The sequence below is a fragment of the Choristoneura fumiferana genome, chromosome 7 (assembly GCF_025370935.1).
Source record: "Choristoneura fumiferana chromosome 7, NRCan_CFum_1, whole genome shotgun sequence".
Lineage (NCBI taxonomy): Eukaryota > Metazoa > Arthropoda > Insecta > Lepidoptera > Tortricidae > Choristoneura > Choristoneura fumiferana.
In genome coordinates this window covers 2,190,660-2,203,504 of record NC_133478.1, presented here as the reverse complement: position 1 = coordinate 2,203,504, position 12,845 = coordinate 2,190,660, and the positions used below count along the sequence as shown (strand labels likewise).

General features: G+C 38.7%; 1 protein-coding gene across 4 annotated transcripts in view; it reads left to right on the top strand.

Annotated features, from left to right (window-relative positions):
• The window catches only part of slpr (mitogen-activated protein kinase kinase kinase slipper), a 58,533-nt gene that overhangs the window by 29,747 nt on the left and 15,941 nt on the right, over nucleotides 1-12,845 (top strand). For 2 of the 4 annotated variants that reach the window (XM_074089808.1, XM_074089806.1), the window contains exons 2-6: nucleotides 4,555-4,694; nucleotides 9,322-9,514; nucleotides 10,348-10,523; nucleotides 11,235-11,255; nucleotides 12,363-12,552. In XM_074089808.1, coding sequence (XP_073945909.1) covers nucleotides 4,555-4,694; nucleotides 9,322-9,514; nucleotides 10,348-10,523; nucleotides 11,235-11,255; nucleotides 12,363-12,552 — 720 coding nt within the window. The remainder of the gene's footprint in view (nucleotides 1-4,554; nucleotides 4,695-9,321; nucleotides 9,515-10,347; nucleotides 10,524-11,234; nucleotides 11,256-12,362; nucleotides 12,553-12,845) is intronic. The other 2 variants (XM_074089809.1, XM_074089807.1) reach the window with 1 other exon arrangement.

The window sequence follows — 12,845 nt, the reverse complement described above, 5'->3', positions numbered from 1 at the left end:
GAATTAAGTTCATTTCATCTCAACTCAATGAAAGTCCCTCTGGTAATAACAGATAGTCAATTAACTCGGAGTTAAGCTGCTTATAGGAATGGCAGGAATCTGGCTTGTCGGACGTATTCGTGTTTGCGTCTGGGCGTGAACCGGCCGATTTATATCGGCGATCTTCGACGAGGAATGCGAGATCGACTGCGTTTGTTTGTGTATAGTGTTTGAAACATCTTTATGATTAAAGTTGCTTTTGGAATTCATATGCATTCAAAGCTTATTAGGTTATTTATTTCTGATGCTCGCAGGTTTCTCCTGATTTAGCTTTAAAAACTTTAAAGTGCAAAATGTTTCGCCATCAGCATTTTGCACAAATCGGAGCACATTACCATGCAGTCTTGACTTGGAGCGATTGTTACAAGTCGTCAAGCTGACAAGACTTGTCCCTTTGTGCGTACGTGATGGACAGATGAATCGATATCGACACGGTTATGTTTTGGCACAGTCAGTTCTATTCTTCTTATAATATCTTCAAAATGATGAGATATTTTCCAAGTGCTACATTGTATTAGCAGGACTCCAATTTTCAAAACGGGACGGGAGAGCGTACAAAAATTCAAACGCAGTAACAATAGAAATCTCATGTTAATCGTTTGCTGTATTGTAGAAAAATGCACAAAGATTTACGATCTTACGAGTAAATTTAATGTTGATAAATTTAATAGACCTTAATAGAAATTTAACCCCCGCATCTACCGAAACTGTCTTGGATTGATAATTGGATATGATATGACAATTACGGTTAGACCGCAGGTGGCTAGATTAAGTATGCATGTGTAGGTAGACCTTTTTTTGGTCGGGGAAAATCTACGACTAGGTCGCTAACCTCGTGACGGTCATGGGATTATGTGGAATTCTTGGGCACTCAAATTCCCGAGGTGTTCCTTCCTCATCGCCTAGCCAACATAACGGTTTAACGGTTTTAACCTGCTATATCGCCAGGAGGCGGTTAACCGTTTTCTGATTCATCTTCTGGGGGTCAGTCCTTTCCTAGCAATGGTGTGCCTGGAACTCTCACTGCTGCTTAATACTGCTTTAAGCTTTTCCTTCAAATCTACTTTGCATAATAAAGTTTCCAAGGGCAGAAAACCTATCAGTCACACTCATTCATATGTCTTGATCATTTACATTCTGAACACGTTTTTTAAGCAAACAATGCGCCATTATCCTCATAGCCCAATATTTCGGACCGATAAAAGTGGGTTGCGCAGGCGCAGCGATCAAAGCGTGCGGTCCGTTTGAAGCTTGCGACACTCGCGAACGTTGCAATGTCGCCCAGTGTGAATGGTTTATCCATAATAACATGGGTAATCAAGCTTTGTAAGGTGTTGCCCGACGATTGGATGGCAGCTGGAGCTGGGCAAAGCTGTGGAAAAGTAAGAGGGGGTTAGGTTAATTGGTAATAAAAGTAGAGATTAGCTATTAGAAAATAGCTGACATTACTATTATTTTTTAAAGGAAAGAAACGGCAAAGAATGAAAATAACTTGGGGTATTTGCTAAGGATGATAAAGTTGAATGGTAAACATTATGGAAACACTTGATCGTTCCGAAAAAAGGACATTCTCGCGATCATAAACTAAGTCTTTCTTACTCTAGCAACGTACGCTCACGATACTAAGTTAAAAGAGTCATTGGATATTATTGTTCCTCCGGTTTACTCAGCTCTAAGTTTCCGATCTTCAAAGTTTTAGTCAAATTTTAACAAGAAACCGACTGTAAGGAACCTTCTCTTGCTTAAGGATAGTTTTTTTTTTTCATAAAAACAAAATAAATAGAACCGAATTCAAATGAAGAATTCTCCTTCTTCAGATTCAGGATCCTCTCCTTCTTTTTTGAAGTCAGTTATATGTCCTAATTTAACCTCTGTTTAATACATTATAAATACAATTCACGTTGTAAATTTAAATCAGATTACCATCTTCATAAAGCCTGTATATAGGACGCGAAAGTTCAATTGATTCAATGCTTCGAATTTACGATGGAAGTTGGAACCTCTCTGCATCGGCATTCCGCTCATGATTCTCAGCACAATATTCCCGTGGGCGGATAATTATGTCGTTAACTTCGATGTTTCCTGCTTGCGCGGTGTCTAAATATGGCGAGGTTAAAAAGCAATAAATTAGGGAAAAACAAAAGCGTTATTTAATTATGTTGGGTTACTGGTTTCATCATTATCATCATCAACGTGGTTTTACTGCTGCAGAATACGTATTGGCAACTTTACACAAAGCATTGAATTGTTTCGCAGGTGTGTGCATTTTTCACAATTAGTTTACTTCACCATTAACCTCTTGGTGAATTTCAAATGTCGATAATTTCTTAAGTAAAAACTTAAAGGTGCAAAGCGCGGGTTTGAACCCACGATCCTCCGTTTGAGAGTACATAGGTCAAATCACTAGGCTTCCTCAGCTTTGTTTCGGGTTGCTTTATAAAAACTTCGAAAGTATCCTTTTTTTAAATCTTTATTTATTATGTAACTTTGATCAATAATGAACAGTTCCAAAAGGCCTATAAAGGACTATAAAAACAATACAAAAACCACGCTACTTATATGAGTTAAGACTCGTGCCAAAAGGGACATGACATGTCCTCAAAACCATACCACTAGAACCCCTGTCTCAAAGTGCCAAACCTGCACCATGCACACGGATTCTCTAACACAGTACAGTACACAAACAAATGCCTATCACAAATTCTATAAATTAAAGTAGTGAGTATTTATTTGTCATCGTTGATGTACTTAGCGAAATCATCCTTATAGATATATATGCTCTTAACGCGCATACTTTGTACCAAGCAACCTCAAGTAGGCAAGACTAAGATAGTCACATTTATTTTTAAAAAGCAAATTAACTTACCTTTAAGCCTTTTCTCTTATTCATAGCGTACCCCTATTTGAAAAGTGATGTAACTGATTTAGAAGCAACTAACCGAGTAATCCCATATCACAAAGTGTTGGTTCATAAATAAAAAATATCGAGCTACACCCTGAGGTGGACTCTTAGTAAATCAAGGTTCTTGCAATAGTAATGTAGGAAGCTAACTGAGCCTACAAGGCACAGCGCATAGACTGCGGACAGCATGCATTTTAAAAATGGTAGAATATTGTATTGTGTTGTGATCTATCAAAAATCGGCGTGTTGGTAGCGAGAGTATTAATAGTTCCAGAACAAATCGGACTTGTTCTATCATCGAAATTATTTTATCTTCCTGAAGTCTAGATGCAAAACAATTATTCCCCTGTACGTCAAGATTTTAAATAATTAGTTTTGAGCTTTAACTTAAAGTCACTGAAGAACAACAGCCGAGCACATAATTATAAGAAACTAGCTGTTGCCCGCGGCCTCGCCCCCGTTGTATTTTTTTCTGTATTTTCTTCCATAAAAACCTCCTCCTGACAGCAACGAACACAAAAAAAAGAATTAGCGAAATCGGACCAGTCGTTCCCGAGTTTTGCGATTAGCAACACATTTTACGATTCATTTTTATTTATATAGATATATTTTATGTCGTTATGCGTCGGGCGGAAATTGTGGTATTGTGATTTCTAATAAGCAAATTATTCCATTCCAACATATATGATGGCAAGCCAAATATATTTTTTCCCTATAAGTGTAAGGAGAACGTGTAGTTTTATGGTACTCCGTGTCCAATACGTGTGCTGCGTATGGGCCGAGCTCTCAATTTTCAATGAGGCCCGACGGTACGATCGTAAAGGCTGTTTGTTCCTCCAGTCACGCCAACTTGCGGTGGGAAATACGTCGGTTTGTTGCGGTCCACGTGTGAACCTTGCACTAAGCATGGAGCAATATGCAGAATGCGCTGTACGAAAAATAGGCCTATCCGGTTTGAAGGACCGTGAAGATTGTTCTTTGTTAAAAAAATTGGGCTTGATCAGGAGTGGTCCTAACTCACTAAGTTTTTGTAGCAGACTGAAAACTTTTATTCTTGATTAGTCTGAAGGGGTGGGGTGGTGTGTGTGTGTAGGGAGGCCACTTTAGCGGTTTTTAGGTAGGATTCGTAGAAAGCACCCTGGTCTGCCGTGGTTAATCTAAAGATATTTAGCGTTGCTTTATAGTATCCTAGTGGAGGACTAAATTATGTAGATAGCAAAAAGCATTAATATATTCAGTATTACGGCCTCTAACACCCTCGTGCTTAGGTCATGTAGACATTTAGATGTCGTCCAACCCACATTGAAACCTACATGTTGACTAAACTACTGATTTAAAATGTTAAGAAATTTTAATTAAGCACTTCTTATGTGTGTGCAATTTTAAAGAAACAAGATACATTAAATAAAATCCTCGCTAAGAAAACGGTAGGAACTTCGCTGCACGCAGCCACAATAGAATGAACCATTCATAATTATAACTTTTCTTCTTTAACTGACTTTACAATACAAATACAATATTAAAGAGAATGCCTTAGCGACGTTTTTTTTTGTGTCAAAAACTTACACTAGAGCTCGAACCTCGTTACCCAAAGATTATTTAATTATTTCCAGTGCTCCTAAGTGAGGCGATACTGCCAGACGACACGCTGGAAGACAAAACACTGAAGATAACGGACTTCGGTCTGGCGCGAGAAGTGTACAAGACCACCAGGATGTCGGCAGCGGGGACGTACGCCTGGATGCCACCAGAGGTAAGCTTCGTCTGAAGACACTATCGAATAAGGTCGCGTAACGCAACCTATTGCTGCAACTTCGTCTGCGTGCCGCTGGGTTACCAGTTAGGCTGGACAGTTCCAGCGAAGAAAAGTAGCAGATATTACTCAGAGATAGTAATTATATAGCTTTTTATTCAAGATGTAGAGACTAGTCGGGAAAGCCACATTTATAGTCGGCAGATCTCATATTCAGCATTTTATGTAGGACTCATAAAAACAAAAAAAATATTAATTACCAATTTACTTCTAAGCTTTATATTTCAAGTATTTTACTGTAGCAAAATAATCATCGTATAAAAAAAAAGAGTATAAACCAAAATTACAAGTGCAGGAAAGTTCATACTTCTCCAGGGTGCACCGGGTGGTTATTTGCTTCGTAGATGTCTAGCCGAAGAATTTTTTGAGTTATTCCCCTGCATTCAAACTTCAAACAAACGTGTCTAGATTTTTTCAAATCGTTTGTTCTCGATCGAACTTTTGCTACTGCCACTGACTGAACTGCCATTTTTCACTTGTCTTTAGCTAGTGCTACGAAAGCTGTTTGCTATGGCTGTGACAATGCGCCATTTACATAAAATATGACGATAGAACCGGCGTAGGCTCCCACAGTAAACTAACAGGAATCCATGTTATATGTTTTGATTATAATTTACAATTCCCATTTCCATTGCAATAGCATTACCTAAGGCAAACAAGAGACTTCTTAGAATCATTAAGAATATCATCAATATAAACGTGTGGGTTTACGTTAGGTGACGTCAATGACCTGGTGAGTTAAGAAGGATACAGGGAACAAATTCTTGGAGGTACATCGATTGATAGTATATAATTTTGTTACTTGAGCAGTTTTTACAAGCTTTTTTCAACGTGCAACGTTCGTATGTAACTTGGTTTGTCGTGGTAGGTACTCGTGGTTTAAAAATTCGTTTACTATTTTTCGACTACTTCCTGCTATACAAATGAGCTGAAATTTGGCATACCTCATGTAAATCCGGTGACAATGCAATAATCTGGTCGTGAAACGGTACGGTTGCGGTTGATGGCATCAAATTAAAATTTGATATGGAGATTTGATTTCGAGGATAATGCAAGTACAAGTAATTTTCGCTTATTTTCTTAAAATCAATATTTGGTATTCTCAAAATATTGGAAATTCCATGGTCTGATGATGGAGCAGTTAGGCAGTTGTTACCATTGAAGCGTGTTTTTTTTTTGTTTTTTTCTTAATTTCCTTTTGAGGTATGGGCTCTTAAAAGTTTCTCTAATTTGATTTGATTGTAAAACGATAATAGAAGATTGGACTTGATCTAAATCCAAGTACCTATTACGTGAGATTGTTTCACCTCGGTATTGTAATTAACGTTTATAAAACTTGCTAATTAACTAGCTATAATAGGATATAAATCGTTAATAGTTAAGGTCAACGTCCACTAACCACATCTACATCTCGATGATGTAATCTAAAGCAATATACTTGTTTATTTATAATGCTAAATATCAGGTTTATCAGGTATTTGCAGAAATATAGTGGTTGTTTAGTTATTTTTGCTAATGTTAGAGAAAGCTGTTTACATCACACCGGGACACGATGCGACGCGTAAAAAGGAGAAATCTAGTTTCAGTTATCAAATTATTTCCTATGATATTGTTATTAGGGTTTCTTATACCCGAGAGAATATTTTATTCGTAGTACCCGAGTGACAAAATGAAACATTGCTCGAACTGTGGGTTGCGACATACTGACGAGTTCAACTAACATTTGTCCGGTTTTAAAGAAAATGAATAAATTATATCAACTACTCTCATGGAAAAAAAGCCGTGGTGGCCTAGTGGTTTGACCTATCGCCTCTCCAGCAGAGGTTCGTGGGTTTAAACCTCGGCAGTCGGCACGCACGAGTTTTTCGAAATTTACCCGAGCTTTACGGTGAAGGAAAACATCGTGAGAAAACCTGCACACACCTGTGAAGTAATTCAATGGTATGTGTGAAGTTCCCAATCCGCACAGGGTCCGCGTGGGAACTACGGCCCAAGCCCTCTCATTCTGAGAGGAGGCCTGTGCCCAGCACTGGGGCTTAAATAGGCTGAGATGATGATGACGAGCCTCATGAAAAATAAAATTATTAAATGTGAGATACAATTTTCATGTAACATCTTATAAATCACATGTTACTTTTCCTTCATCTTCATCACATGTTACTCTTTCCGAGCCCCAATCCTTGGGTGTCACTTGTGTTTGATAACAGTCGCAAGGTCGTTGAACTTGGCAGAACCTTTATCGGGCTATCAGTCGGCGAGCACATCGTGTACATTGCGAGATAGAGATAAGTCAAACAAACAAACACCTTGAGACGCGACCTTGAACAATGTATAGTATAGATAGTTGTACGTTATTTTACATTTACATAGAAGTAAGGCCGTATAGTGACAGTGACTGACGCGCGGGCTGTCTCGATCGCATTTGCATCTCTTTCTACCCTCTTATACCGTGTGAGAGGAAGAACCGACCCCTATTTAATAAAAGTTACAAGTTCTACAATTCTACATAGTTGACACTTTTTGTATGAGAAACTTAACAAGCTTTTTTTTTTACTGTAGCACTTGTAGCTTTTATTAAATTGGGGCCAGAGGCCTTATTGCCTAACGTTTCTGATGCTCGCGATCGCAATCAAGTGACAGATATCGCATTCAAAAACTGTCATTTGTTTGCGATCGCGAGCGCAACAAACGTTACGCAATAGACCCTCTGGTTAAAAATAATGATACGCACTAGGCACACGCACTAGTCAGTTAACTGAAATACTGTAAGGCAGAAAAAAAAACTTTTCTGCGAGTCCTTAAAAATAAAACTGCTATATCTCATGCGCGGTTGCAGAATGTGGGCGTTTTTTTTATAAAAAGTGTACCCTTTTCTTTCAAAATGTATTTAATTTTATGATACTTACAACATTTTCTGAGTTAGTTTTGTGACGCCCATACTGAGTGTATGAAAAAACCGTCACACAACTGAAATTATATCTAAATCGATTGTACTCTTGATTCTGAGTAGGAAAAGCCATACTTTTCCGAAATTGAATAAATAAGTGAGAGTGAGAGATGCATTGAGTTTTTGAATGACAATGTCGGGGGTTTTCTAACTCTTCTACGTTGTTTATATCGACACACTTTCAGTTCACGGTCAACTGGTAAAGATTTTGATCTGTACGGAAATTAGTTTATTATTCATTGTCTCGCGTGGTACTGTTGTGGGAGGCGACGCCTCTGACTTATAAGACAGTTGCGTACGCACGCGCAAGATTGAGAGCCGTCCTCTTAAAACCTTTTAACAGTGTTCGAAAATATGTATGTATTACATACAACTCTTTATTGTACAAAATAAATTAACAAACACAACTGACAAACATTGAGAATTTGAGATATATGTACAAAGGCGAACTTATCTATTTAAGGGATCTCTACCAGTCAACCTTTGAGTGCATGAGAGGAGCATTCAGTTAAGGACAGACAAAAGTGAGTTGTGTAAATAAATAATGAAATAGTGAGTGAATGAATAATCGGGACTAAATAACTATTAAGAAAGAAAGAAAGAAGACATTTATTCACTACTCATCATCATTCATTTATTTATTACTCTTTTAAATAAAAAATAAATTATAAGCTCGCTTTTCGGCGAAGTTACTCAGTCCGGGGTAAGTTTAAACAGTCTCTGCAATGTGGCCTACACGAACGTCGTGGTAATGTTCATAATATGAAACCCGTGAAGAAATCTCGAGTGTGTAAGGTATTTAAGGGAGTATGTTATTTATATGACGACCGTAGTGACGACCGGATGGCCAAGTTAGAGAACCTCACTACGAAGCTTGAGGTCCCGGTTTCGATTCCCGGCCGGGGCAGATATTCTTAGATGTTTAATTTGTATTTATCTATATAAGTATGTTTATCCGTTGCCTAGTATCCATAGTACAAGCTTTGCTTAGTTTGGGACTAGGTCAATTGGTGTCAAGTGTCCCATGATATTTATAGTATATCGGGTTCTTTCTATCCCGGATTCTTGCGCGTCAACCACGCTCGTAGCCAAAGGGGTCGGTAAACAACAGTCATCAAGGTAAAAACCTAATCCTACTTTCTTAAGATTAAATTAGATTAGATTAGATTTATTAATTACCTTTTGAAAAAATACATTATAAACACATGTCAGTTAATTAAAGAAATTTCGTCAAATGTATATAAAAAAAAATCTTATTACAATAAATTGTCAGCAAGAATAGTAATTAAAATTCAAATTCAATTCAATTCAATAATAAAAAAACAAAAAAGAATACTTCGAATAAACCGATGACATCCGAGAGAAGGCTTTTTCTTGTTCATTTGATCCAAATTACTCCAAAGACAGTGTCATTCGCTCGGTTCATCAGCTCAACATCATAAGAAGAAGATTATCGCAATATCGGTTGCAAGAGATCGCTTTTAAGCGATAAGAACGCCTATTGTCTACCCTGAGTTTGTGTCAATGTATTTTTTTTGTACTGATTTATGGTGTGCAATAAAGAATATTGTAACATCCCATTTATAACATGCCGTTAAATCAATTGACCTTTACTTCCAGGTGATAAAGAACTCTATCTTCTCCCACGCGTCGGACGTGTGGTCCTACGGCGTGTTGCTATGGGAACTGCTGACAGGAGAGACACCATATAAGGGCATCGATGCGCTTGCCGTGGCTTATGGCGTGGCTGTCAATAAGTTAACCCTACCCATACCAAGCACGTGCCCTGAAGCGTGGAGAGACCTTATGGAGGGTAAGATTCTATATAAATACGGCGGTTACTATATAAACAGGAACACCTTGTGCATGCGTTGAGACTGATGGTATGGCTTTTAAGTTGACGCTGCCAATACCAATATGGAGAACAGATGGCCGTTGGGGCCGAAAAGTTCTCAAATGCAGACCGCCGAGCAAGCGCTGCGTAATATATTCACCAACGAGATGGACGGATGACTTGGTTAAAGCTGCAGGCTCGCGGTGGATACAGGCCGGTTCCAATGGAAGCAACTGGAGGTCTGAGTCTGGAGGCTGTTAAGATGATGATGCCAATCGTCGGTGGTGACTCTGGTGAGTATTTGCCACCAAAGTGTTGAGCAGTGCAGAAGAGTGGCGAGTGGCGTGCCTTAACAAATTGACACCCCATCCTCATACACGTGACCGGAGGTGTGGAGAGACTTAATGGAAGAAACTAGGTAAATCATGACAATTGTTCAACTGTTGCAAAATACAAACATTCTGCTAGCATCCCGTATCAGAAATTCTACGCTATTTTTTAGTATGCAACTATAACTATGTAACTAGGGGGCAATGTTGGGTGTGACGTAGTTTCCGTTGATAGCGGCTGATAGTGCATTTGAAGGTCTCGCACTAGGAAGTAGGATGCACAGGCAGCTTATCATTGTTCATGTATGTTTCCGGTTTAGAAAATAACACCAACAAACTTCAACGTGTATGACACTCAGGCGTGATGGCAGCAAAAATGTGGTCTAAGATAGCCGCTTGGCTGGTACCTACATTCCCAATATTGCGTCTACCTACTCTGGTTGATATATTTTTAAAGATTTTCACGTGTCTTTCATTCCACAGCTTGCTGGCATTCCAACCCGCGCGCGCGGCCACTATTCCCCGAGATCCTAGTTCAACTAGAACGCATCCGCCAATCAGAGTTCACGCGGGCGCCTCACGAGTCCTTCCACACTATGCAAGACGGCTGGCGGCTCGAGATCGAAGCGGTGCTGCTCGATCTGAGGAAGAAAGAGAAGGTAACTTTGTATAAAGATTAGTTTCTGATTAAAATCGTGTTAACTCGCGGCCGATTGGTCAGTTTTCTACCTGTTGAGTATAGATAAATAAAAATAAGCTACTCAACTGTCATCGGAGGCAGTTGCTGGCCTTACGTTCTCGCATGCGGAGCGCTGAACGTACCAACAGTCCTAAAAAGTGCAGTTTCTATCCTGTTCGCAATAGGAAAACTTGCAATTTACTTGTCAGTAACGGCTCAAAACCTACCTTACTTTAATAATTTATTCAATGCATTTTTATTGCAATGTATTTTGAACCGAATACGAGGATAATTGCTATACTTCATTCATTAGTGAACACGTCGGCACCGCCACCTTAATGAGTTTATAACCCTTTATTCACTAAATATTAATAAACTGGTTTTTTAATGTTTTCCCTTTTTTAGAGTTCCGTATCCAAAATGATTTTGATCATCTTTTGATGTTATAGAAACAAAACACGATTGTGCCAACAAAGCATTTGCTTACAAAGAACCTACCTGCAGCTAAACATCTATAAATAAAACTTTATTGAAAGCACTTTTTTTTTCGGTTTCCTGTTGGTCATCATGTTGTGTAGACACTACTTGACGTCAACTAGTATGTATGTTGATATGCGAATGCACATTTACCTTAAATATGACTGTTTTATACTAACCAAGCGATCTGTTTCCTTTGTAACGCTTGCAATAGGAATGCAAAACTATAGAGGAGGTTAGTAGTACTAATATTGTGATTTAGCACATTTACTAAATAGTTTTGCTCTATTATTATTTACATTTAAACGCATTGCTTCCTACTGTGTTGGTTAGATGTCACACTTTTCTATTATTTGTTCTTATTTTGCAATGTGCATCACGCTTTTATATTGTTTTGTATAATCATTACGTTCATATGTGTATAATGTATTCAAATACTTAAGACCTTCTCCTCGTCGCCAAATTTAACTCTAAGTTGGCACACATTTCAGAAGTTAAATCAAACCAGCAGTATGAAAAATCATTTATCACGCTATTACATTCATAAAGATAGATGATATAGCTTGTTCCTGTCACCTTTGCGATCCGCCGTCTCAGCCTCACTAGTCTTTGGACGTATTTAATACGGGAGGTAGACCGTCATTTCATTACCTTTAATAAGCTTCCGATATTTCAACGCATCTGCATGCATCATGATCGGATTATTCGCGGTAGTTCCTTTGGCTGTTCCTTCAAAGGAACTATTGCGGTTTTTTTCCGCACCTAGTTCTTTCACCAGCCTAGCCTTAGTATTTTCCGCCCTTGTTCCTTTGCAATAACTGAAGGTTGCGAAAGGAACAAAGGCGAAAAAATAAACACAGTTCTTCCTTCATCTCTTGTGAAGGAACTGGTGCGAAAAAAACCCAATAGTTCCTTCAAAGGAACAGCCAAAGGAACTGCCGCTAATAATCCTCATGATCACGGGTAGACTGGACGGAATTGCATACTACTGCCCTGCAAAATACTAAAGCTAATAACGATCTACTACATGCTGTATCAAATATGTCTTATATAATTAACCGTGAAGACTGGAGACCATAAATAGGTAGGGTACACACGACAATTCTTAAACCTGGAAGGAAAAGTTGAAGGAAGACGAGGCATAGAAATGCCAAGATTGACCTTTTTTGACCAAGTGAAGGAGAAAGTGTCGTGTTGTATCAGGAAGCCAAAAAATTGGCCAAAGACCGTGCGGAGTGGCGGTTACTCCACCGACAACGTAGCTCTTAAGTTTAAGAAGAAAGTCCGGTTTAACCGTGAAGTCTTTACTTTGCTTCTTCTGTCATAACATCCATCTTTCCAGGAGCTCCGTTGCCGGGAAGAAGAGTTATCCCGGGCGCAGCTGCAGCAGCGACTGATGGAACAGAACTTGGCACAGAAGGAGAGGGAGCTGGAGAAGAGGGAGATAGATCTCGCGGCGCGCGAGCTGCACATACTTATCGTTGCTAGTAACATGTCGCATACGCAGCCGCCGCAGCCCAACAAGAGAAAGGGTAAAAGACAATACAGTTTTAATAATGGTTAATTATTATTTTAAATGACTATGAATAGGGATGTTGACACCACCAATCAATTGACGTACTTTTTATGAGCTGTCAAAATACAATTCTCCCATAGAGTTTGAATGGAAATAGCGTCTTATGATGTCACTTGTTGGCACACTCAATCAACTAACTATTTATTTGTTTTAAAGCAACAAAAAATCTAATTTTGCAGTTAATCGAAAATTAATTTGGTTTTCAGGGCTAAAATATAGCGTTTTTTTACTGGAGTCGCATCTTCGAAT